The 27,750-nt window shown below is 36.7% G+C and overlaps 1 protein-coding gene across 1 annotated transcript; it reads left to right on the top strand.

Moving 5' to 3' along the window:
* Positions 1 to 5,153: 5,153 nt before the first annotated feature.
* On the top strand, positions 5,154 to 22,672 carry RHAG (Rh associated glycoprotein). The gene is made up of 10 exons (XM_019734603.2): positions 5,154 to 5,381; positions 12,787 to 12,970; positions 13,621 to 13,771; positions 15,418 to 15,565; positions 15,809 to 15,975; positions 19,093 to 19,230; positions 19,795 to 19,916; positions 20,872 to 20,945; positions 21,202 to 21,275; positions 21,951 to 22,672. Exons 1-10 carry the CDS (start codon positions 5,225 to 5,227, stop codon positions 22,023 to 22,025), a joined length of 1,290 nt encoding a protein of 429 aa, XP_019590162.2. The 5' UTR covers positions 5,154 to 5,224; the 3' UTR covers positions 22,026 to 22,672.
* The last annotated feature ends 5,078 nt before the right edge of the window (positions 22,673 to 27,750 follow it).

Genomic DNA, 27,750 nt, shown 5'->3' with positions numbered 1-27,750 from the left:
GCTGATGATCCATCTAGGTCTTATTTTCAGGGAACCACGATAATGGGAATATAAAATGATGCAGTCACTTTGGCAAACAGCCTGGCAGTTCCTCAAATGAATCATAGACTTACCATATGACCTAGAAATTTCATTCCTCAATATATACCCAAATAAATGAAAACACATGTCTACAACAAAAACTTTTACATGAATGTTCATAGCAGCATTATTTATAATAGTCAAAAGTTGGAAACACTCAAAATGCCTGCCGATGGTTGAAAGGATAAACAAAATGTGGTATAGCCATATAATGGAATATTAATTGGCCATGAAAAGAAATGAAATACTGATACACGCTGCAACATTGATGAACTTTGAAAACATTATGTTAAATAAAAGAAGACAGTCACAAAATGCACCATACTATATGATTCCACTCATATTAAAACCCAGAATAGAGAAATTGATAGAGATAGAAAATAGACTGGTGGTTACTTAGGACTGGGAAGTGGGTGTGGGAATAGGGGGCTGATTACTAAAGGACATGAGATTATTTTCGAAGTGATAAAAATGTTTGAAAATTGACTATAGTACTGGTTGCACACGTTGGTGAATATGTAAAAACTATTACATTGTATACTTCAAATGAGTGAATGGTATGTTACACAAATTATATCTCAATAAAGCTGTTTTAGAAAATAAAATTTAAAAAATTACCTCCCACCGTGGGTCAGTCCAGAAATTAAAAAGTGGCTAAAATAGCAGCCGTCCCTTAGGATGCTTAGGATCTAGTAGAGGAGGTAAAGGGTAATAGCAGATATTATCCAGGAGTCCTAATCCTTAAACCAGAATTTTCTATTTATTTTTTTTAGCCACATAATATACCGTGTTTCCCCAAAAATAAGACCGGGTCTTACATTAAGTTCTGCTCCAAAAGACACATTAGGGCTTATGTTCAGAGGCTTATGTCATCCTGAAAAATCATGCTAGGACTTCTTTTCCAGTTAGGTCTTATTTTGGGGGAAACACGGTAAGTCAGTTTGGTAGTTCAGGCAATTTCATTTTCAAATCAATTTCAAATCAGGAAAGTAACCCTTTACATGCTACATATACGATCCATTTCTTCAGTCTAACAATACCAGACCAAGATGACAGAAAGGAAACAGAGAGGGGTTCCAGGGATACCATGAATAGAATTCAGGTAGCATATATACTTGAATAGGGGGAAAAAAGTATGTTTAACTGAAATTTAGTATTTCCATTATGTATATAGTAAACAACAATCATTAGTACTTTTAAAACTTTGTCGCCAATAGAAATCACAAATCACTTTCTGTCATACTTGTTCCAGATATCTTAAAAGGATGAGTACTAATTGTTTATACTCATTACTCCTTTGAAATTGTAAAAGTTATTTAAAAAGCTACTAGATCTTGCTACTGTATGCATCACAAAGAATCACCTACTATATCAGACTTTTGGATTTTATTATATTTTTATCAATGAACTTCAGTATAACTTGTTTCCTTGGTAATTCGATGTATTCTATTTTATAGATTTAAAAAGTATTTTGAGAAGGGATCCACAGGTTTCAACAAACTGCCAAAAGTGTTCACAGCACACAAAAAATGTTAAGAACCCTTGGTTTAAGACAAGGGCCTAAGCCTCAGACAGCTGCTATGGGTATGCCGGTGCTCACTCCTTTGGCGGTATAACCCAGCTATGGGAAATAGTGCTGAAGACAGCACTGTAGGCTGAAGGAAATCCTAGGGGAGGGTACAAGGCCATCCCACTAAAGGTGGAAAGAGTCTTTATGGCAATGACAACCTTTTCTTCACCAGATACTATATGGCAGCAAAAACTCTTCCAGTATTCTTTCCACTTGAAAAGAGAAGTTGGTTTGGCCATCCTATAGACAAAACAACAACAACAACAACAACAACAACAAAAAACACACAAAAAAACACAATCTCATTTTGGAAATAAAACATTAGAGAAACACTGAAAGTGACTCAATGGACTTTGTACCAGAATGGCAGTTGGGTCCTTGGTAATTGAGTAACTATTTAAATATTTAAAACCAATGGAGCAAGTTATATTTGTAAAATAGAAAAATATATCCAAATGTGGTAGATAAATAGGCACCTAACTCAGAGTCCAGAACATAGAAAACTCTGTTAATCTTTCAGCACTTTTATCCTCCAGTATTCCCCAGTATTCCTTTATTGTAGATGCACAAAAGGAAAGAGAGAGAGAGAGAGAGAGAGAGAGAGAGAGATTTAAAAGCAGTAGTGGTCTTATTTCAACCAATTGTTGCTAACTAAAATAAGCAATTTCAATGAAAGTTTCTAATAGTAACTTTTATGCAATTTTATATGTATTCATAAATTAAGAAAAAGAAATTATGTCACTTTCTTAAAGCCACACAGCAAGCTAAGGATCAACCTAGCATAAGAATATGGCTTACCCAGTCATGATACTTTCACATTTACCTCACCTACTGAAAGTCTATGAAGGCATGAGAACTATCTCTAATCATTTGCACTTGAGAACTCCTCTACTCTCAGCCTGTTCCTTTGGTGGTTAAGAACTCTTAAGAGAGAGGTTTTTTTAAAGGCTCTTGGAAACTTCAAGATCATACTGTGTTTCTCCGAAAATAAGACCTAGCCGGACCATCAGCTCTAATGCGTCTTTTGAAGCAAAAAGTAATATAAAACCCAGTCTGATATTATGTTAGATAAGACCAGGTCTTATATTATAGTGAAATAAGACCGGGTCTTATATTACTTTTTGCTCCAAAAGACGCATTAGAGCTGACGGTGGTCCTCCTAGGTCTTATTTTCGGGGAAACACAGTAATACTGTGTGCCATGTGCCACTTGCTATATATGCCCTATCTTTGGTCCTTCCAAGCTTTGTAATTTGAGCTTTGTCCTCAGTTTTGCTCAAGCCACAGAGATCCTGGTGATAAGCCCTCAATGACTGGAATGAGACAGCACACAGCAATACTAAAGTTACTGTTGGGATTCTACATCCATAATTTAAGTACAGTTTGTTAAAGTAAGAGTCCCTCACACTGTTGGGACTGCTTTCTGAGCGATTTTTCCCTCTTAAAGACTGCCTTCAATTTAATTTACTCAAATGATATTTATCAATTGTCCATGGTGTGTGAGGCACAGTTATTGACTGTAGATAAAAAAATGATATACAAAAGAAGCACAGCCTCTGTCCTCAGGGAGCAAGAGGCCAGTGAGGAGAACAGACTTTTTTTTTTTTTTTTAAGTTATATAAATAACAAACGCCACATAAACTTAACACGAACAACCAACTATGAGAAGTGCTATGAAAGAAAAAATCATGATGCAATGAAGATAATAATGAGAAGCTGGGTTCAAATGGGAGGTTAAGGAAGGAAGACTTTGTGAGGAAGTAACATTTTATCAGAGAACTGAAGGATGACGTAGGTGGGATATGGGGAGAGAATATGTGGAAATAGTGTTCCATTTAGAGAGAACAGCTTGAAGGAAGAGCTAAAAGAGAGAAATAATTATGTTCCTTGATTGTACATGATTTATTTTAGTCAGAAGGTTTATGTTCAGAAGGGCAACAAATCTGAATATCTCAATGTCTAACATCTAATAATATATGAAGGCAGACAATTTAAGTTTGTGAACTTTACATTGTGCGCTTATTTTATCATTTTGCTAATTAATTTAAACTAAATTTATCTTCGTTTAGATCTTCTTGCAATGTATAATTTGTTACCTGGTGTTTTAAAACCTTAGTATACAGTTTATCAACATAAATACTTTGCATTTATGATTTGTTGGAGTTCTCATGAGTACCCACTGCAACACCAGAAATCAAAGTGTGGAATATACAGGTGTATTCTCATTGTTAAGCAATGGGAACCCACTCCTGGTGAGCCATCCTGTAAGGAACAACGGAAATAGTAATTTTCAAAATATTTTTGAATTGTAGATTTACAAAATGTCAGAGAGCATTTAGTATTAATGCCTCATGTTCTATTGTGGAAAAATATACCAGAAAAACAAAACAAAACAAAATAAACTTGCTGTTTTGTTTTATACACATTTGTTATGCTGTAGAATTTGGCTCAGCAGTGATTTGCACTTTCTCCCTCCTTTATATTCCAAATAGAATCTTTTGAAAATGGAGTTTTGCAATAACAATATTATTTAACTGCTAGCTATAATTTCTCAGAGGTCTATTCTGCTATGAGAACAACTCCAGGATAGAGGTAAAAATCGTAATATAAGTTTTGAATTACTTAGCATCTTATATACACATGACTGTTTGTCAAGAGAAAGGATTAGCTATGTTTCCATTTAAATCTACTATCTTGTTTTTAAGACTAAAAAATATATTTGTGTATTCATATATTTACATTTGTGTAAAGCACAGTAAGGATTCAAGAAAAACATTTTCCTAAATAAGAAAAATCACTTCTTACAGTGCTTTAAATCTCCCCATTGCCTTTAGGTTGATATTCAACATCTAGCATCCTTACTATTGAATGCCATGCTCTTTACGACCCAGCCCAGCTACGATTACAGTTTTACCTCCCCATCTTTTCTATAATCCAACTTTACCTACCTAATTGTTATTCTTTAAACTGCCATGTTCTACTGAGACTTACACTTGTCCCTCTATTTGTTTTACTAGTAAAGCCTGTTTTTTAATGCTCCATCAATATCAGTTCATGTATTTCTGCCTTGTTTATGTTACCTAATAATTCTATAATCACTATTATATTACTTATCTGTTTTATACATTCATTTGATTATATTTTTGTCTTCCCAAATAGATTATTAACTTCCTCAAGAAAGTGAATTATAGTCACCTTCTATATTTTGTTTAGTTTTATGTCTCCTCTAAAGCCTAGCTCAGTGCCTGTCATACACAATGCACTCAAGAAGCATGTTAAATTAAGTTTAATAGGATTCTGGACACTTTTGTTCAGTAGATCATTTCTGTCACTTGGCTTCTTATGTAACCTGCATATTCTTCAAACCAGCATTTACAACAGTTTGATTACAGAGCATAATTCTCCCCAATGGGTGGGACATTTTAACCAGTTTTACCTTTTTTTTTTTTTTCCTGCAATGTCATGGGAGTGCCTTCTACATGCAGTCTAAATCCACATAGAACAGTGCCTCTGTTTTTATCAATCTCCCACAGCCTGTGGAGCCCTCAGTCTACCTCTGTCCTTTGCCACAAACATGCGTTTCAAATTACCTCTCCTGGCCCTTGGCCTGGAGGTTGCTATGATTGTTTTATTTGCATTATTTGTTCATTATGAAACGGATCACAACGTGCACCAGCAGAATACCACCACTGACCCAGGAAATGTGGACAAATTCCTTGTGTCGTATGCTTGTGAGTAGGCAATCTACTTCTTATTATATATTTTTAGATTCTTCGGGTTCTCAGAACGTGAAATCTTTGAATACAATAACTGCTTGAGCTCCACATTGGAGCTTCTTACAGAATCATGTGATAGTTATGAGTGCTAAGGATATTGTAAGTTTATGCTATGACATCTGGTCTCTGTAATTAGTGTGTTTGGATAGAATCTGTATCTATTAAAATATCAGAACAAGAGGCCAAAAATTAAAATAATTGATCAATTTTTTTTTGTTAAATGACCTTATTTTTCCCTTGAATTGATCACTAGTTCTGCAAGGTGTACAAATACCACTTCCAAAAAAAAAAAAAAAAAAAAAAAAAAGGTGGGAGGTAACTTTAGAGGAGAGAGAGTAAAAACAAAATGGAGTATTTAGAATAGGAGCCAGGATATCATCTGGGGTCCCTAAGGCATAAGAAAGAGTATTTAGGGTCCTATAGGATGTAAATGGAGTTTTAATTGAGAAGGATGTACTCAGGGTTTTGTAATATTCAGAAAAGAAGACAGTTTTTCCTTTGAGATGAGAAGAAAAGTTTGAGTACCTAACACATTTTAAAAGTAGAATCCTTCACTGGGAATGGTGGCAAAGGAAAGAATGAATTTAGTTTCAAGTTTGGAAGAGCAAGCTATGAAGTAGTTAATATAATAATAATTACTATCATATACTGATTGCCTATGATGAACCAGGTATGTTCATTACCTCATTAACCATGGAAGGAGGTGGCATTATATCCCTATTATATAGAGTATTTTTTTTAATGAGGATTAAATAACTTTAAATAGTTAAAAATTATTTAAAGTAGTAGCAAACCTATTACAGTTTTATAACAAATATGTAATCTTTTTTTTTAAATTTGGCACTTGTTTTCTCATTTCTACACTTTTTTTGAGGGAGTTTATATAATGGGGAGTTGTTTTCTCATTTCTACACTTTTTTTGAGGGAGTTTATATAATGGGGAGTACTCTCATGTAGAAATTATGACCTAGAGCTGCTACATGACTCAGCCAAAATGCACAATTGCAAGTGCAGAGATGAGTCAGAACCACAAGTCAGAGAGTCAGGTTCCAAATCCTAGTTCTTTTTCCACTACATAGATGGTCTTCTAAGAGGGTTCTTGATTGAGTAACTTTATAATTTTCAAGCTAGAGAACACCAACACAGAACAGAATTCTGTTCAACGCTGTATGTGTTTGTATGTATCATTTAATCATCTAATAATTATTTTTACTCAGTACCAAGCTACAGGAAACATTCAAAATAAAACAAAGATGATCTCTTTATTCCAAGACTGCTATCTGGTACAAATGTGAACAAAGAACTACAGCAGTAAAAGAAACAAAATGCCAAAACATGATCTAAGATTAGTGTCATTAAAATAATGTTGTCTTAAGAGTTTAAGAGCTTCATGATTTCCATAATTCAAGCTGAATTCTCTAAATTCCAGCATCAGATTTCCTAGGTAAAGTTTCAATTCAGAATTTGAGGAAAAAAACAAGTTGGAGAGAAGAATTACTAACCACAGTCATTTTATCAATTGCCTAGCAATCATACAACCTGTATACTTCGCTTGCAAGAAACATGAAATATCAGTCATTTCATGATTCATTAAGAAAATATTTATTAAGCTCCCAATTTTTGTAAAGCAATCACCAAGTTTCTAGACTCTAGCCAGTGAATTAAACAAAACAGACAAAACGGGCAAAGTTCATGCCATTATGAAGTTTATATTCCTGTGGGGAAAGATAGACTATAGACACAGAAACCATATATATAATTTTATATGTTTATACACACACACACACACACACACACACACACACACATTTAGATGGTAATAAAATGCCACAGCAATAAATGAAGCAATATTAGGGAAATAGATGCATTTAGACAAGGGAGGATGTCTTTTCAGCCTTTCACAACCTGGTTAATGTGAAAGAATTTAGTCTTAATAGCTCAATGTATCCATTGCATGCAATTAATGAACTTCTATCCTACGCATCTAAAGTGATACCAATTCTGTACCGTCTTTGAGAGAATTATGAAACAGTCACTTAAATTGTTTTCTAGTTCTGTGGTTTAATGATAAATCTGGTTGAGGAAGGCAGTTGATGTATCATCTAGAAAATTCCTTCTAATATGAAGTGACTGTAAATAGAACTAAAAAAAAAGTGTCATGTGGGGTGACAGGCGGGATCTCTGCTCCCGCTCCCCACATAAGAACGCAGGACATGGTGAGGCCAAAAAGGAACACCCACAGAGCCATATGTAGGGGAGTCACACCACTATAGTCTCACTGGAGGCTGGATTCACATGACGTGTGACCTGCTGTCCGCTTTTCTGCCAACTGACTGACTCCCCTCGCTAGCTGCAATCCGCCTTGCTAACTGCAATCCACTCTTGCTAGCTCAGCCACCATCTTCCTGCTAACCCCCATTTTTTTGTTAGCTTAGCCACAGCAGTTATATTAGTGGCCAATGGCTCACTGGTTACAGCTGAGGGCCAACTAGCCACAGCTGATGGCCATCCAATCACAGTTGATGGCCATTTACTACCTGAGCCAGCACCTTTCTACGTGAGGCCGAGAGCTTGGAAACTGCACTCCTGGCTCTGTCCCCACAAAAGGATAAACCAGAATACGCATACTGGGGCAAGAGCATTTTATGTGGAAGAAATAGCAAATGCAAAGGCCCTGAGGTATTTAACATATGTAGAGAGAAAGTGCGGAGAATAAAGTCCGATATGTGAAAGCCTGTTGTGGACAATTGTAAGCTTGTTGTTTTTATTCTGAGTGAATTGAGAAGCCATTGGAGGACTTTGAAAGGAGGGATATGACGCGGCTTAGGTCTTAAAGCATCCTTCTGGCTTTTAAGTAGAGAATAGGTTGTAGGGGGGCAAGAGGTTGAGTAGGAAGACATATTAGGAAGACAATCCAGTCATCCAGGAGAGAAATGATAGCAGGCTGACCAAGGTAGTAGTAGAGGAGGGTTCTGTTTTATTTTGCCTGGTTGTCGGTGGTAGTTGGAATAAGCAGCTGCATTTTAAACATGTAGCATTATCAGGGCTTGCAAGATATCCTATTGTGAGGGAAACATGGAAGTAAAGCAGAACTGAAATACTAGACATCACCAAATCTATTCTGGAGACTAAAATCGCCCCCTGTTGAAAATATCGGATGTAGGTAAGTCTTGGCAGTCTTTAAAAACTGTTAGAAGACTTCACACCTACAACAATCAAACCACTAATGAAATTGTTTTTTGCTCTACAAATGGGAATCTTTATTTCTTTCATGGCAGTCTTGCACCACAAAACTAAACTTATGGCCCTGTCCCTAATCCCCACCCACAAATTCCTAGAGCGGAATGAAAGATAATGCATAATCCTAATTGCTTATAAACCTTTCTATCCATATATTTTATACAGAATCATCTGCCAAGAGCTTTCACTCACAACTTTCTCTTTAGCAACTTAATAAATAAGGTTCTTAGGCCCCCTTGTGGCATAATGCAGTAACAAGAATTAGATCAGAGGAGAAAAAAATTTGGAGCACAGTTGAAACAAGCAACTCCTCCCTCCACATTAAAGGTCTGGCTTTCCATCAAAGGGGAATGGGGACAGAATGTGAAGAATTATTACTGCGAGTGTGAGATATTACAAAATTAGATAAAACACTTTTTTAATTAGTTGGTTACTGCATGCTTTAAAATCAGTAGATTACAGGAGGAACAAGAAAAGAATGTTCAGGAAAATAACTTGGTGTAACTAAAAAAAGAGAAAACAGTGAAGTCGGTAACACTGGGTCCTTATTTTCATTCTAGCTTCGTAGCTATAAACAACTTGTGCAGCTAGAAGAGACTTTGGACTTCATTTAATCCAAACTTTCCTTTAAGGAGAAAAAAACTACCCAAGTAAGGTTTAGTAAAACCATAGCCATAGCCAGTTAATAAGCCGTGCATATTCTCTAAGTTCTACTCCAACTTATAGTATGATTTAAATTAAATGTTTACATATAAAAATTAAATGATAGAAAAACAACTTGTCAAGATAGACGAGTATATATGGCCACCTATGTTTCAAAACTCAAACAGGTTGAAGTTAGTTGACATTTGCCCATCCATAGAAAAAAGAAAATTGCAGCATTCTCCTTTCTGAGACTGTCCTCACAGCGGCTGACAAGGGATAATTTTCAGAGGTCTATTGTTCCCTCTCTCACCCTCTTGATACTGTTTCTCTAGGGGGTGGCTCCAAAGAACAATTAAATGGCCAAAGCCTCATCATGTGGGTAGGGTTCAAAGAGTGCGTATGCGCCTGAATCATGAAAGATAGATCTGGTTTTCTCATTCTCTTTATGTTTACATTTGCTGCACTCATGCAAAAGTTAGACTGGCTTTGGACCACCAAAGGACACTAGTGAAACTAGTAACATCTATGATGCTAATTTTATCTGTCTATCCTCTTTTTTGTCATAGAGTAATACTTCAGGAGAAATCCCCAGGCTTTCAAGGGACCCTTTTCAAATGCTGGGTAACTTTGAAAAGCCAGCCTCTTCATCCTCTTCTGGGTGAGATCATTGCCACAGATTAGTTTTTTGGATTTAATTTACAAATTTGGAAATAAATGTGGTATGCAAGTTGTGTCAGGGAGACAGTCAGGAAAGTTCTGCAGAGGACGGTGAAGCCCGTAAGAAAGGTGCTACAGGTTGGGTTCCCTAGGAAACAGACATTAGCCTGAAAGCAGTTTGTTAGGGGGTGCCTTGAAGGTCCACCGGAGGGTTTGGACAGAGAAAGACCAGGATTATCTAGCTTTTTGTGGTCCTTTCCTGAGTCAAGGGGATGGGATGCTCATGTGAATCAGGCATTGGGCACAGGCTATGCTAGGAAAGGGCTGTGACATGCAAAACAAGAGAATTTCCCAAGAGAATTAAGAGCTTAGGGCTGTCATTTGTCAGCATTCCCTACAGCCAGGGGACATGGAAGGAATAAATGCTTCCTTTCTGAAGCAGGGATCTGGGCAGTGCATCAGAGCCTCCCCTACAGGCGACAAACCTGAGTGGCATAGTTTACCACCCTAAACTCACTGGCTCCTGGATCCGATAGTAGAACAAAGGTAGAGAGAGTAGGGATAGTAACATGTCTCTAAGTGCCAGAGAGGCCAGAACTTTGCCTTGGTTATCCCCTGCCATGCTCACGCATGGAGGAATTGGTGGAGACAGGTATTAATTTCAATCCTGACTCCACCTTTGGGATACAGATGGACAACAGACATATGAAAGGATGCTCAACATCACTAATGAACAGAGAAACGCAAATAAAAACCACAATGAGATATCACCTCACACCAGGTAGAATGGCTATCACCAGCAAGACAAATAACAACAAGTATTGGAAAGGCTGTGGAGAAAAAGTAACCCTCATACACTGGTGGTGGGAATGCAGATTGGTGTGACCACTATGGAAGGCAGTGTGGAGATTCCTGAAAAAATTAACAATAGAATTACATATGACCCAGCAATCCCTCTCCTGGCTATATACCCAAAATATCTGAAAACTTTTATCTGTAAAGATATATGTGCTCCAACATTCATTGCAACTTTTTTTATGGTGGCCAAGATGTGGAAACAACCAAAGTGTCCTTCGATAGATGATTGGATAAAGAAGATGTGGTATATATACACAATGGAATACTATTCTGCCATAAGAAAAGATGCAATACTGCCATTTGTGACAACATGAATGGATCTTGAGACTACTGTGCTAAGCAAAATAAGTCAGACAGAAAAAGTCGAGAACCATATGATTTCACTGATATGTGGGACATAAAACTGAAAACAACAAAGGAACAAGACAAACAATTAAAGAAACAAAAACTCATAGACACAGACAATAGTTTAGTGGATACCAGAGGGTAAGGAGGAAGGGAGTGGTAGACAAAGGTAAACGGGATCAAATGTATGGTGATGGAAGGAGAACTGACTCTGGCTGGTGAACACGCAATGTGATATATAGGTGATGTATTACAGAATTGTACACCTGAAAGCTATATAACTTTACTAACCGCTGTCACCCAATAAATTTAATTTTTTTAAAAAGTCATAACTTTGAAAAACATTTAATTCGATTCTAACATCAATTTTCTCTACACGTATCTTCTAGGCATGTGCTCCCTCATACCTATTTCCACTACCTCCAGCCACAGTGGTGAATATTAATTCAACATTTAAATGTTATTTTTTTCTCTCTGGTTTAATATTTGTTCCCAATTGGTCTCAGTTTGCTTTGTATATCTATTAGGTTGAATTACAAGAAATTGCCAATAGTTGAACCATTTTCATTGGCAATTTCAATGCAGAAATGTCAATTTCATATGGTTCTACCAAACAGACATCTAGCCAACTAAGCTGTAAGTTTCTTGAGGGAAAACCTGTGTGTTCACATTTGATCAAATGTTTTGTTCATATTGAGCTTTACTGAACATTCCTTCCCCCAGAGGTTATCCCACTCAGAATCACTGTGTGAAATAGGGCCTTTTCAGTATTGCAGATAAGAACACCGAAGCTCACAGAGAATAAGTGATTTGCCCAAGGTCACATAATCACGTGCTAGAATTGGGGGATCTGAGCCTCCATCTCCAGACACCAAGTCAAGTATTTGCTCCTCTAAGGATACAGCCTTCTGGACACTAGCTTAGAAAGCGCTAGCAAAGACATTATACCATTTGACTTAAATAAAGATCTGGTAAGATTTCCAGAGCTGGTACTATTATACACATTTGATAAATGGAGACTGTAGCTTATTCATTTAGTCATTATTGCCTCTTTTATTACCTCCAGGCTTTTATGCCAAATTCTGGGGAGCAATGGATGACTATATCCTAATCTCATCAATCAGGAAACTCACTGTCTAGTGCAAGAGATGGACACCTCATCAACTATTAAATGTTTAATAAATGCCAATACAATGTGATACATGCTAAAGCTGAGATATATGCAGGAAGCTGTGTGAAAGACAGGAGCAAATACTAATTTTCCCTGGGAGTATTGGGAAAGTCTGCAAGAGAGGGTGATGCTTACACTGTGCTTTGCCAAGTTTTCTTCAAATAGAAAGTAATGGAAAACTTTTCAGGGAGAAGATGAAAAGCATACGTGAAAGGCACACTGATGATTGTTCACAGTGTTCCAAGAAAAGGTTCAAATACTGAATAACTCGCCCAAGGTCTTGTAGTACCCGAGCTGGCTGCCTTTGGCTGCCCAGTTAATTTTTTGCCTTTGCAGGGTCTTATGCAAAGGATGTAGCAGTTAATAAATGGGATATACTATGATGTAACATGTTCTTAGTGCTCCCCTAACGCAGATTTTTTTTTCCTCTCTGCTCTTTTGCAGTATTCCAAGATGTGCATGTTATGATATTTGTTGGGTTTGGCTTCCTCATGACCTTCCTGAAGAAATATGGTTTCAGTAGTGTGGGCATCAACCTACTCATTGCTGCTTTGGGCCTCCAGTGGGGCACTCTAATACGCGGAATCTTGCACCACCACAATGAGAGAATTCACGTTAACATTGAAAGGTGAGCATCCTTTAGTTTTGTTTTTCTTCTTTTAATCCCTTAGTTTTCAACCATTGTGTCTTCAGAACAATTATTCCTCTGTTTAGTCTCTTGTCAGTCAGCCTCAGAACTAGCTGCTAAATCGTCTCCCTTAGGCATTAGACGATTTTTGAGATCCAAGGGTGCAAATCACCACCTTGTTTTACTGAGCTGGATCATACATGCATGTCTATGTCCTCTCTGGTTTGACTTTAAGGGTATAAGAAATCTCCTTGCACAAAATTATTATTCCTTCCACCTCAGCCTCAGCTACAGAGAGCAAAACTACACCATTAGTTATTTTTCTAAGATTGTTTTTGAAATGTAAATGCTCTAGAAAATAATTCATTTTTCAGACCAACAAAAATAAAGTAAAACCAGAAATGAGATAAAGACCCGGTAGGTTAAGATAAAGGAAATGTTAGAGCAAATGAAGAATGCATAATGAACGGAAGAGAGGAAGGGTAAGAAAGTGGGAGAGGACAAATGTAGGCCTGGAGGCAGCGCCTGATGGGGACTGATGGGGAGAAGGGCCTTGAACTCCGGCTAAAGTGATGCTATAATTCATTACAACTCACAGTTTTATTTTGGGTGTGCATTATTCTTCAAAGTAGTCTTGCTTTTCCCCTTAGCATGATAAATGCAGACTTCAGTACGGCCACTGTTTTGATTTCTTTTGGAGCTGTCCTGGGAAAAATAAGTCCAATCCAAATGCTGATCATGACAATCATAGAAATTACAGTCTTCGCTGGCAATGAATATCTGGTTGGTGAGATATTCAAGGTAAGAGAAAATTTACGCTTACCTAGCTTTGGACACCAGTTGTGGTCACAATACAGAATGGATGCCCAACCTATACAATGACAGTCCTTGGCGAGAGTGATAGATACCACAGCAAATAGTGTTAATAGCCCTCATGTATGTGAGTGCCTACTGTAAACCAGGAGTTTTATAGTCTAAGTATTGTCTTACTTCATTATCACAATGCTGTAAGGTAGGCATGACTGTTGGTACTATTTATATACACACAAAAAAAACCATGATGATCATAGGATAATAAATGACTTGCCTGAATCTGAATTCAAACCCAGATTTTTCTAACTGCAAAATTCTTTTTATCATATTGCCTATCAATGATCAGTTCCTATTTCTATTTAAACCACCGGGTGAATAGCCTTTTCTAAGGCTTTTAATATGGCCTATGTCAAATTTCTTCTCTTTTATAAAAATCTCATTGAGTCCCCCAAGGATTATAAATACAATATTTCTGGGCAGTTTCCAGTATTTTGTGTATGCTTCTATTTAACATTTAATCCAACAGCAGTTATCTTTGATAACTTTCTAGGTGTCATGTGTGGCTATTCAGTGACAAACAAAATGGTGAAGATCCTTATCGCTATAGAGTTTACAATCTAGAGGGGGAGATAGACATCAAACAAATTATACATTCACCCACCCGTAGGCAAACTAGCACATGCATGCATGAGTGCACACACACACACACACACACACACACATATAAATATTATTATAAATTATAATGCATACTGTGAAAAACAGTGGAGGAGGCTATGAGAGAGAATGTAACTGGGTAACCTAATTTAGATTGTGGGACTAAGTAAGGGCTCTCTGAGGAAATGACAGATAAGCTGGACCTGAAAGGTATAGGAGTTTATCGAGTACGGAAATCATAAATTACTAAAGTTGTAGCATCTTTCTACCTTAATAAGTACAGAGCAATGTCTCAGGTTTGGTACTCTGAACTTTCCTTCTAGAGACAGGAAACATAGAAAACCAATTCAAACCCATACAGTATCCTACAGAGGGAACTAACATATATTTATTCAAGTGAATCTTGGAGCTCAGGCTGGTTTTCATACACAGCAGAGTGAAAAAATATAGGAAAGACTCAGGCTTTTTGTAGCTTCAGGTTTTTGAGCTGCAATTAAGTGAATTTAATCTGCTATGTCAATTAAATGCAAAAATCATCTTTGTTTTGCATCATGTGCAATGCATACTACTTCACTGAGAATCTCCCTAACCTGAAGACGTAACCTAAAATGGATTGAGTGCCCACTAAGGATCTAGCACTTTATGAACATAATATCATTTATGCTAGCTGGGTATTGTTTCCCCATTTTACAAACCTGAAATTCAGAGAAGTGTGTCCTAATTTTGTCTAAAGTCACATCACAAGGAAGTACCTGACCTAGGATTGAAGGTCAGTTCTGCGTGGCTCCAAACGCCTATATTTTTTCTACCTCACTATCCTGTTTTATCTCCCTTTCTCTGACACATTCTTTCTCTCTCTCTTGATTTATTGGTTCTTATTGCTTAACCAATAAAGCACTCCTTTCTCTGACTTTACTTCCAGTAAAGTAGTGAGACTCAGTTTCACCTTTATTTACCTGAATGTTTTGCCCCATCAGGCCTCTGATATAGGAGCATCAATGACAATCCACGCCTTCGGGGCCTACTTTGGCCTGGCTGCAGCGGGCATCTTATATCGACCAGGCTTGAGAAGGGGCCATGAGAACGAGGAGTCTGTATACCACTCAGACTTATTTGCAATGATTGGTGAGTAGGGATAAACTTGCCCAGATTCCTGTCTGGTCAGGCACCAAGGAAGGTTAACTCCAGCACAGGTGTGAAGGTGTTCAAAAGGAACATCTCTGAATACGACTTTTGCTTGTGCTGACTTTTCCCCTCTTAGATAACTAAGCCTAAAAGTAGAGACACTGTTAGTGTCCAAGGCAAACTACCTCCCCTGGACTATCTTCTATATTCAGAACTAATATCCCTTTTTGTGGTTGACTCCAGGAACTCTTTTCCTATGGATATTTTGGCCCAGCTTTAATTCAGCCATCGCTGACCCTGGAGAGAAACAGTACAGGGCCATTGTAAACACGTACTTCTCTCTGGCTGCCTGTGTGGTCACAGCCTATGCATTCTCCAGCCTTGTTGAGCACCGAGGCAAGCTTGATATGGTAAGTGTCATATTAACTCCTGGGGGAGGGAAAATTTTCCCTCTTTCCCCTCTTAGTTATTCTGGCTGGCCTAAGAATTAAATTGACATTAAACTGATTAACAGGAAAAACTAACCAAATTTTATTATGTATGTTCATTTGGGGATCCATAAAAATATAACACCCGAGAAGAAATCGGACAGTTGAGGTGTATGTGCTATTTTGAGCTAAGGAGAAAGGGGGGTGGTGGTGTGGATGTCAAAGGGGAGGAGAGTAATTCACATGGAAATGGAGAAGCAAATGTTTGGTAAACAAATGTTTATTGGGTCATCTTTAATAATGGGACACAGAAAGGTCTTTGATCAGAGAAGCCTTGCTGGGTTCCTTCCTGTCACACCTAGCTCATATTAAAATAAGTGACCATAGCTCCCTCCCTGGAACGGGTCCTCTATCAAAATTCTGTTAGTTATGAGGAAGGTCAAAGTTTCTTCCTGAGTGTTTTGTTTCTTAAAATTAACCAACTTAAAATCAGTGTCCCAAAAAAGGCATATTTAGGGGTAGCAAACTGCTCCCCCACCCCACTCCCATGGAAATTTCACTAAGTGACTCTAACGATTTCTCAGATGAGTAGGTCATTTCTGCATCATTGCTAAGCTGCCACAACAAATCACATCACTTCAGACCTTGATGAATATTTTGAAGATAATATTATTCATTCATTTCTTCAAATTTGTACTCTGGCTAATTAAAAAGTGTTATCAAGGAATTTACAGTCTAGTGGGGAATATAGTCATGTAAAAATCAAAGATCTGAGGCATATTTCTTTAATGATAGAGTTAACTGTCTTCAAGTGCTTAAAAAAATCTTCCTCAGAAATAGGACTTGTCAAGAGTAGAAAAAGAGAGTGGAGGATGCAAGTTGATTCTGTTTTCCTAACTGCAAATATTCCTCTCAGTGAAATAACAGCTAAATTAAATGTGAGAGTCTGACTAAAATTCTGGAAAAGAAAAAGGGCATTAGTGGGAATATTAGTGAAATTCAACTCAGGTCTTTAATACTATTATATCAATGCTAATTTTCTAGTTCTATGATTACGCAAGATGTTATTAACATTGGGGAAAATTGGATGAGGGATACATAGAAACCCTCTGCAGTATTTTCACAACTTTTACATACTCTAAAATTATTTGAAAATAAAACATTTTTTTTTAAAATCCCCCAAGTTTGTCTTCTGAGTTTCTTGCCTCTGAGCTACAGAAATGGCTGTGAAGGAGTAACCCTCAGAACAGCCACTCTTCTTTTCTAACCAGATGGAAGAAACAAATAGTGTCATTTTTCAAGCATAGCTAAGGACATGTATTTCAATTCTCTGCTAATTGTTTCATGAGAGAAAATTGAAAATAATGAAAAGAAAAAAGTCATACATGTAACTTCCAGGTCGTTTGCAGAAGGTAAAGAATTCACAAGACTCAGAAAAGAAAATTTTATTGAAAGTTGGGCACAGAGAGAAGGCCCATGGTAGTGTCTAAAGGAGATGGCTGCCCTTGGGTGAGGGAATGTAGGGGTTTTATATTTTTTATGCCAGATGCAGGGGGCTAGTTACCTTGCAGTTGTTTACAGTTGCAGCTGACGCCTTCTGAGAACTACTTTGCGGTTGGCTTTAGTAGTTAATCTTTAAACCCAGTCTTGCTAGCTCCCAGACTCATTCTTATTAACTCTTTCTGACTCATCAGTTATTTTTTAGGCTTATTCCTGTTAGTCCCAGTTTTCATTAACTCTTTTTCTGACTCATCAATGTACAGCTCAGTGGTTCTCTTTTCGAAGTACTGAGAAACTTGATTTTTCTGAGGCATTCTTGTAAATGGAAATTGGTGACTCCTTCATCCTCAAAAGTTCTCAGTACAGTGACATTTGGGAAAGCTGTTGTCTTTCATGTGTAATGTGTACGTTTCAATGTCTCTACATTCCCTCTTTGAATACTGGGATACCATAGACCACAACGCACACAGCAGCCATAGGCCTCTTTTGGCTCTAACCACAGAGGCGTTCCCAAACCGCATCAACAGGCAAAACTCTGTTATAACCATTGCTCTACACACTCCCACTCTTCCACTACAATTTCTTTTGATTTCCTCACGTAACTCCTAGCACTGGTCTCACTAACCTGATTGTTAATGCTCTACCAAGAAATCCTGGCAAGAAAGATATCAAATGTCAACTGCTTAGAAGAAAGACTTCTTATAAGGGGGGGGGGGGGGCGGGGGGGTCCAAAGAACAAAATAAACAAACAAAATAAATAGACTCATAGATACAGAGAACAGTTTGATGGTTCCAGATGGAAGGGGGGTTGGGGATGTGTGAAAAGGGGGAAGGGAGTAAGACGTACAAATTGGTTGTTACAAAGTAGTCATGGGGATGTAGGGTAAAGCATAAGGAATGTAGTCAATAATATTGTAATAACTATGTATGGTGTCAGATGGGTGCTAGATTTACCAGAGTGATAAATGGGAGGGGGCTTGGGGGGCAGGGTGAAAAAGGTGAAGGGATTAAGAAGTACAAGTCGGTAGTTACAAAATAGTCATGGGGATGTAAAGCATAGGGAATATAGTTAATAATATGGTAATAACTATGTATAGTGCCAGGTGGACTAATCAGGGGCATCACTTCGTAAATTATATAAATGTCTAATTGCTATGCTGTACACCTGAAATTAATATAAAATAATATTGAATGTCAGCTGTAATTGTAAAATTAAAAAAAGGGGAGAAAAGGTGAAGAAGAATAGGAGGTCCAAATTTCCAGGTATAAAACAAGTAAGTCTTGGGGATGTAATATACAGCAGAGGGTATATAGTCAATAATGTTGTGACAGTGTGGTACAGTGTCAGATGGTTCCTGGACTTACCATGGTGACCACTTCTTTAGGTATATAAATGCTGAATAACTACGGTGTACCTCTGAAGCTAATACAATATTGTATTTTAGCTATATTTTGAGAAAAATCTTAAAAAATAATAATTAGTAGTCCTTTTGAATGAAGAATGTGCCATGGAGTCCATCGAACCCTAGTTTTCCTTCAGTCCATCTGAACTTTGTCTCATTCTGTTCACTTCATTCACGTTTCTTGTGCTCCACACAGGTTCACATTCAGAATGCAACCCTTGCTGGAGGAGTTGCTGTGGGCACTTGTGCAGACATGGCAATCGGCCCATACATTTCCATGATCATTGGGAGCATTGCAGCAATGGTCTCTGTGCTTGGATTTAAGTTTCTGACTGTAAGTATAGCAGATGATCTGAGTCAGACTTTGAATCTGCACCATCATCACAAAAAAGCTATGAAAATTCCTTTTCATAAGCACCTCTCCTTATGTGGGGGTCATTTGCCTTACTGTCAGAGATACCACTCACGTTTCAGTGTCCACTGGATTTTGCTCTTTCCTGACTTCTTTTGGGTAGCAGGAAAGAATTCTATATCAATTATTTATAACTTAGTATGAAGCGAATGTTAACTACTTTGTTACTTTCCCCAAGGCACTTCCACTCAACTTTTTGTCGTTGTTGTTTGTTTTGTATAATTATGAACTCTGTGCCCTTTAAAGGGATTTAGGATATCATCGGTCGGTAAGAAGTTAGACTTGAAATCACTCACCTTCAAATCCACCTAAGGACTGAAATGAGCAGTATTGCCACCAACGTATTCAGATTCTTTGATTTACGTGGGTTTTAGATATGGATGGAGAAGCTATACAATCAAATTTTTCCTGCATGATCTTTTACATCAGTTACAGAGTTCTGTATATCTAACAAAATAATATTCCTTCTTCTTTTTACAATGTTAGCCGTTTTTTGCTACTAAACTGAGGATCCACGACACATGTGGGGTGCATAACCTGCACGGCTTACCTGGTGTGGTAGGAGGCCTCGCAGGCATTGTGGCAGTAACCCTGGGAGCGTCTAACAAGTGAGTGAAAGAATGGGTTTCCCCCACAATGTCCAATGTTTTCTCATTCTGCGAAATCCAATTTTGAGAGCTTTTTCTTTAGCAGTCCAGGCCATAGTTGGTAAGTATTGTCCTTACTGAAGCCCAAAAGACACATAACTGAGAGAATAGAATTGACTGAAAGATGTGTCTTAATTAACGTTATTATTATTATTATTATTTTGTAAATTAACAATGTTAATTTAAATTTCTCTACCACAGGCACTGTCTCCTAGCAGATAGGGCAATTTGATAACCACAATCAGACTGCAGTAGGCTGTCTCTTTTACTTGATCCCATAACAAAATGGAGCCTATGAGCATATGGGATGAGCTGAGCGGTCATTTCCATCCAATCCACACAAAGAAGAATGAGTTTGCATAATGTGGAAAGCAATTGGATCTGGAGAATCAGGATAACTGGCATGTGGCTCCAACTTTACCACTAACTAGTTATGTGGCCTTTGATAAGTCACTCAACCTCTCTTGTTCTGTTTCCTCTTCTGTAAAATAAGAGGATTGCACTATTTATTCTCTAAAATCCCTAGCAGACCTAGATTTTTCCAAAAAAGGGCATAAGACTTTATTTAAATGGACAGAGGATAATAGCTATCAATCAAATCCAGGAGAATGGAAGCAATGTCGTAAGCCATCTCTTGTCACTTTTAAGCAACAACATTGAAACAATTCGTTATTAAGTGCATCCAAGCAAAACAGCTAGTAAGGTCATAGAGTGCGTATAAGAATTTTGTACGTTGTTTAAGAGTTTCAAAGAAAATAAATATATGAAATGAAATAAAAAGTGTAACAAATGTTTGTTTGCTGGTGTGTAATGCTGCACTCTTGTCTGAAGATGGCAGGCATTCACACCCCTCAGGAGATGAGAAATGTTTGTGGGCATCCTAGAAAAACAAGATTCTTTTCTTTTGGTTTCCTAGGTTTAACCCGGCCATGCAAGCAGCTGCACTAGGTTCTTCCATTGGAACAGCACTTGGTGGAGGGCTGATCACAGGTCAGCATAAAAGTAAACATTTCCCTGTACCTCCTGTACTTAATGCTCTCCACATAACAGATTATTAATAAACATATTGGTAGGTATATTTGAAAATGTTCTAAATTTCTGACAGTAATCATGTAAGCTCAAGGGGATGATTTTATAATAGTAATTACTTTAAAGTATTTAATTATTACTTTAAAGTATTTGATCATGCAAGTAGGTTTTCCTCTCCAGCATCGTAACATGACTTACTTTCTTCCCACCTTCACAGGTTTAATTCTAAAGCTACCTATCTGGGGACAGCCACCTGACCAGAACTGCTATGATGATTCTGTTTATTGGGAGGTACTATACAGTGTTCTAAATACGGATGTAAATTATGACGCTATTAGTGAAAGTTTTGCTCACCTCAAGCTTATGTGTGTGTGGCATCAGTGGGATGAAACTGGATGAGCTCCCTATGTATATATATTAGAGAAATTGAGGCAATGTGTCCAAACAGATGAAATCATAAGTTATGGTATTTTTCAAAGCAGACACTTAGCTGAAGTAAGGACTCATAAAAATAGTTGGGATCCTGCACAGTGGAGTGAGATTTTATACCATAAGGAAAAGGAGGCAAAATCTGGTGGAAGATGGAAGGTTGAAGAATCTCAGTGAGAACACAAGAGGTTCTGTGAATAATAAAACATCAGCCTTTTTCTATCCTCCAGTTTCTACCTTTTTAGTCCATTGACATTTTCTCCCAAAGTATTTCTTGCAAAGCTCAGAGTGATAGATGTTAGAGTATGTTCAACGAGATTTTCAGGGAGAACAAGCTTGGGAAAAAGAATGTAGTCAGGGTGGGTGGGGTAAATATTTTTGTTCTTTTATTTTTTTTTTTGAACTCAAACAATTTTTATTCCCAGTTCTTTTAAGGCTTGGATAACAATTACAGAAAATATCTTTGCTTTAATACTAATCTCTGACAGGCCCAAGTGAAAGAAACTATAAAGTGTTCTAATCTTGTTTTCTTTCAAGGTCCCCAGGTGGAGAGAACATGACAATGATGTCTATGAACATGGGGGCCAAAACCAGCTGAAACTTGAAGTCTGAATACCGTTCCTCTGCCTCAGCTTCCTTTCCCATTATCTAGAATCAAGTTTAAATAAATAAAAAACATCCAGTGAGAATAAGGACCAGAATGGAAAATCCTGAGCCCCAAATGTCCAGTGTAAATATGTCTTAATATAACCTGGTTCTATCTCTTGATATTCACTGATTGTTTAGTTGAAGGAACATGACTCATAAAATAGATGGTCAAATGGATCCTATTCGGCATTCCCAGACTACTCTTACCAGTGGGTAGGTACAGGGTGAATATTCTGTGTATATCCATGTATTTCCCCCCTATGAAGGTCGATTTGCAAAGAAACCAATACTTTCTAATCATATCAGTTTTTAAAATTTAGTTACTATGTCTTCAGACCCAAAGATTACACAACTGAAACCAATGAAGCAATATTGTATGTAAGAAATCTATATAAGAAATAGGAAAACTGTATGTATGTAAAGCAGTAATACAATTCTATTTGGTAGTGCTTTCTTGATTTTAAAAATGGTTGTTAGTAATGTTATGCTTTGCTTAAATATTCTTACGCTTAATTTCTTTTGTATGTTTACTATTTGCAACAAGAGCTCAAATGCAGTCTGACCAAATTTTGTGTACAATTTCAATGGATTAAATGTTATTATAAAATAAAGCATTAGTCTTTGGCTCTCCTTTCTTTGGTGGTTAGAGTTCATTTTAGTAACAAACACATACATTCCTCATATTTAGTGTCCATACGCAATCCAAATAAATTGTTAGTTACTGTATATTCATTATAAAACATCAAGTTAATGTTTCATGTGGTGGGATAAGTATTAAAGAACTGAGTTTTAGATAAGATAACTGACATAGTCATATAAAACCATTTCTAGGGAAACAATTTTTTTTTTCCTCTCTGGAAGATTTTAAGATTTTTATTTTATTTCTGGAGTCTTGGAATCTTGCCAGGATGTGCCTAAGTGTCAATAAGAAAATAAGTCCTGCCATAATTAACAGAACTTCAGTTCCTGAATGCTCGAACTTAAAAATTACGTCAGTGAATTATGTACTTTTTATTCCTCTGCACAAATCATATAATTTACTGTAGATCTTACATATTTTATGAGATAGATGACTTTTTCCAAATGTACATTAGTTTCTGTTTCATATGGGCTTTTTGAAATGTGCTCACTTATAAATATAAAGCCCACTGACCCCTCCCTTGCTGAGCATCACAAAGAATCATCTTTACTACCAGGATGTCCTGAGAGCCCCTGAGTCCATGCTCATCATACGGCAAAATTTGGAGGGTTTTGAGTATAGTCATGTATTTTTTAAAAGCCTATAATTTTTATGTGCTAAGGAACTGGGTTGTGATGGTTATCAACCTCTGATTTGTAAACCCTCTCTCCTGCCTTCCTGCAATGCAATTCTTATACAGTAAAGTCTTATTTTTTTAATTCTCTACAAGTTTTTTTTCTCCCAGAAGCTAAAGGTCTTACATCCTCCAGACACAGTCACTGCTAGCTCAAGACAGGTCCTGTAATTTAATTAGAGTTGTGGATTGAGGTCAGGAGGGACACATTCCAGCTCCCATCTCCCCAACTTAAGGTATAAAGATGTCCTTCCGTGTACTTTCCAACTTGATAATGTTACATTTTCATTTTAAATACGAAAGTGTAACTTTCTTAAGAGCTGATATTTCTCATTTTTTTTCTTTGTAACCCTCACGTCTTGAACAGAGCATATGCCTAAGGGTTTTTCTTCAGTGGATGAATGGATAAATAATTGAATGAACAAAGAATATCAGCCTCAAAGAAGCAAAGGAAGTTTTCTTATTTATTTAATTACTTCTTTACTCAGTAATAATTTATTGTGTACCTGCTATGTACTAGACTCTGTAAAGTCATATAAAACAAAATCTTTGACCTCAACTATACGTGTATATTTTTGCAGCTCAGCCAGAAATATAGCTAGTGGGTCAGAGACAGACTGAAGTGTGATGAGTGCTAGAATGATAACATACACAGACTGCTATAGATAAAAAGAGAGGAGAACCTAAATACAATTCAGCCATTCAAGGAAAACTTGCCAGAAAAAAAGGAATTATGTAAAGAAAGCATATAGCTACGCAGAGACCGAGTTAAGACTCAACTCTACAAAAATAAAGCCGATATTCTTTCCCCTTGAGATCACTTTGCTCATGAAATGAAAGATTGGAAGTCTGTTCAATTAACTCTTTTCTTCTTGGTGAAGATAAAAGTTGTGTGTTTAAGTGTATGTGGGTTGGTAGGAAAGGTCAGTTGCAGAGAGTAGCAAGTGAGAAAAAGTTGGTTAACAGACCCACGAACTATCATGTCTCATCACTCTGTGCTTTATATCTTAAAATCACCTATTTCTATCCATGTCCACCCATAGACCTAGGTTCTGTCCTTTATTGGGGCACAAAATCCAGTCTTTTCCAACTATCAAAACTGAGCTTTTATTCTGGCCTTATTTTGGTGAGTGTTCACTGAACATATCTCAGAATAATAGCTATCTCAGCTTTAGCCAACCTAAATGAGAGCAGTTATGGCAGCCTGGAATCAGAGCATTCTGGCTGATGTTAACCAGACAAAGACACTTCCTAGAGTTAATTTGACAAGTATAGATCCTGAAGATCCTCTTTGAACAAAGTCCTTCTTTGTTCTTTGTTGTCAATTAGTGTGCCAGGTAGTGAATTTAATTCCTGCTTAGTCTTTTACTATTGAAGTGTCTTTAGAAAAAAGTAATTTATGTCTTTGAGTCTCTTTATTTATATATAAAGAGAGATAATACCTGCATTGTAGAGTTATTTTGAACATGAAGGGTAACATTTTAGACACTTAGGGTCACTTAAGAAAACTGAGAAGAAAGTTAAATGCTCTTAATATATATGTTTTTAATTTTAAGGTATTTACATTAACTATGGGCTTTTCTATAAATTATCCACTTTAATCCTTGCAATGACTCTCTGAGTTAGACATTATCACTGAAGAAGCTGAGATTCTGATAAAAGGATTTGTACTAATTCAAAGGGTTCTTAAATGACAGAGGTGGGATTCAAACTTAGATCTTTTGACTTCAAATTTTGTTTTTTTAACAACCAATCCCAAATGCTTTTTCTGAAAACTAAGTCACAAAAACACAGTAAAATAAATCTTTATTCATAGAATTTCAAGTGTTAGTGAAAAGATTGTAATAGAGATACTACATAACCAGCAGCCTACTCCAGCCTTGAGTTTTTTCATACCTGGAGAAAAATGTCTCAGACTTCAGCATTCTGTCGCCACTGAATGAGTCATGAGTATTTTGGAAATATTTCAACACTTAAGATATAGAATTCATATGTGATACTAGGATTCGTAACACATGTATACCAATAAAAATATCAGACTTTATAATCCTTCAAACTTTGTCCATTTACTGATTTCTATACATGAATTCAATAAAATGATGAATAAAGTAAAAGTTACGTTCCTGGTCACAAAGAAATATCTGTACTTCTCTTGAAAATGATCCATTTGAAAACTTCCCTTTTTAACCCAAGGTATAATTTCAATGAACAGAACAATATTGTTCCATAAAGAAACAAACAAATGCAAAAAAAGTATATGACCTGTGTCCAGGGTCAAGTTCTCACATTTCTGGTCTAATGCAATGAACTAGGAAAAGAGCTGTATTTTGCTTTATGTATAAGAGCTCCTTAGCATAATGTCCAGCACACATGCAATAAGTGCTCAAGGAAAAAGTCTCGGTTCCCATTTTGTTTCTGCCTTTCAGTAATTAAAGCTCTAATTTGTTCCAGAAAGTTTGTTGGAATATGCAGGTCAATTGGGTTTTTAAAAAAAATTATCTAAACTAGCTTGCTGATAATTTTGTAAATGTTTTCATCAGCATACTGTGTTGATATTGCCGTGTATTTTATTCTGTTATCTTCCTGAAATGAAACCTATTCACGCAGAACCAAATGTTCTCAGATAATACTTACTTTGCTCAATACATCTTTGAAATAACAAGACTTTCTGTGAGTTTTTAAATAATTTTATTTGGAAACAATCTCAAGCTTTCAGAAAAAGAAGTACAGTATGGAGAACTGTTTTTTCCTGAGCCATTTAAGTTTCTGGTCTCGTGTTTCCTGAATACATTAGTATATATTTCCTATAAAATATATTTTCTCAGTAGTAGAGGACAGAAATCAATGCTTGTTTAGTGACGTTGCTTCTCAAACAGATTCCAACAGCTATTTTGCCTATTTAATTAGTGGGGACCCAAATACCTCTGTTGTTCATAGGATGTTTGCCTTGTTCTGCCCCGCCTATGGCTGTAGAACTGAATTGTTCATTAAAAGAAAAAATTGAAAGGAGATGGAAAAGAGGAAGAGCTGCAATTTTTATCCGAAAAATAAAAATAAAAAGTGACCTAGGATCCTGGGATAACTATCTTTTGGACTTGCATTATGGAATTAGCTCTCTTCTATTTTGGAAAAGCCTTTTAATCTTACGGAAGGAGCCAGGGACTACATCTATATTGAGCCAGGACAAATTACTAGCTATCCTTCTTCCAAATTTCTAATGTAATATACCCAAAATGGAGCATAAAGTGATTAAAAAACATAACTTTATAAGCTGCTGCTTCAATATGTGGTGAGTGTTTAGTGTGCTATGCATTAAGGAAAATTCATTTTACCTTTGACTTCAAACATAAAATGATTTTTTAGTCCAAAATGAGTTTTATGTGTTTGTGATGATGACATGTGAAACACACTCCTCTTACAGAGAAAAATGTTGTCCAAGAGGAAGGGCAGGGAGCCAGGGACCAATTCACACAAGCAGCAAGCTACATTATGGTACTATCATCTCCAACCTTCACAAACAATACAGGTAGCCAGCATTTAGTTTATAGGAGAGAAAGACAAAACCTATATAAACAAATTGATGAAAACCTTTCCATTTATTCTTTGAATGAAGCATAGGCAAAGTGCAAAGTAACTTAAGCAAAATATATGTATGTGTAAGATGAGACAACTAGGATCCACAGAAGGATCTCTAGGATCTGATCTAAGAAGAATCTAGTTTAGTTAAAAACTATTTTCTTAGAAGCACTTTTTAATGATTACCACCACTTCATTGAGCCAGAAATGAGAATGTGTATCAGATCTCACACTACATCTTTTTGAGTTTATTAGCCATAAATACACCTGTAAATTATAAATATTTTATATTACGATTTGTAGATTCAGTTATTCCGAACAAGTCCTTTTTATATCCTCAAAATGCCCTGCGTAAAAGACCCCTTTAAAATATCATATCACACATAATTAGCTAAATATTCATGTCTCTGAAATGAGCAAAAATAGGCCTTCTCACCATTTCCTTAACCAAGTTCTCTTTACTGACATCCACTTTACTCAACTCATGGAATTAAGTAAACTGTGTGGTCTATTACTGTAATCATATTATTCAAGCAATTATGTGTTACCAGTTCACTTAATAATTGCTTGAATGCTACAATTTTAGCAACTTGACAGTATGGAGGCTCTTTAAAACCAAATTCAGTTTAATACTCATTCATGTTTTGAAAGTGTATTTAATATGAGTGGTAATTTCTATGTTGAATTTATTAGCAAGTACAAAGTTTTGGAGTCCCCAAGACCACCTTCAGGTTCAATAATTTGTTGGAAGACTCACAGAATTCAGAAAAGCCATTATGGACATGGTTTCAATTTATTAT

This window comes from Rhinolophus sinicus, linkage group LG05 (assembly GCF_036562045.2).
Source record: "Rhinolophus sinicus isolate RSC01 linkage group LG05, ASM3656204v1, whole genome shotgun sequence".
Lineage (NCBI taxonomy): Eukaryota > Metazoa > Chordata > Mammalia > Chiroptera > Rhinolophidae > Rhinolophus > Rhinolophus sinicus.
This window is presented reverse-complemented; position numbering and strand designations above follow the sequence as displayed.

Bases quoted from the DNA above. Each gene is read 5' to 3' on its own strand.
- RHAG (XM_019734603.2), top strand. From the start codon at position 5,225: ATGCGTTTCAAATTACCTCTCCTGGCCCTTGGCCTGGAGGTTGCTATG. The intron at 5,382-12,786 runs GTGAGTAGGCAA...GCTCTTTTGCAG, and splicing joins ATTCCTTGTGTCGTATGCTT to TATTCCAAGATGTGCATGTT. The intron at 15,566-15,808 runs GTGAGTAGGGAT...GGTTGACTCCAG, and splicing joins AGACTTATTTGCAATGATTG to GAACTCTTTTCCTATGGATA.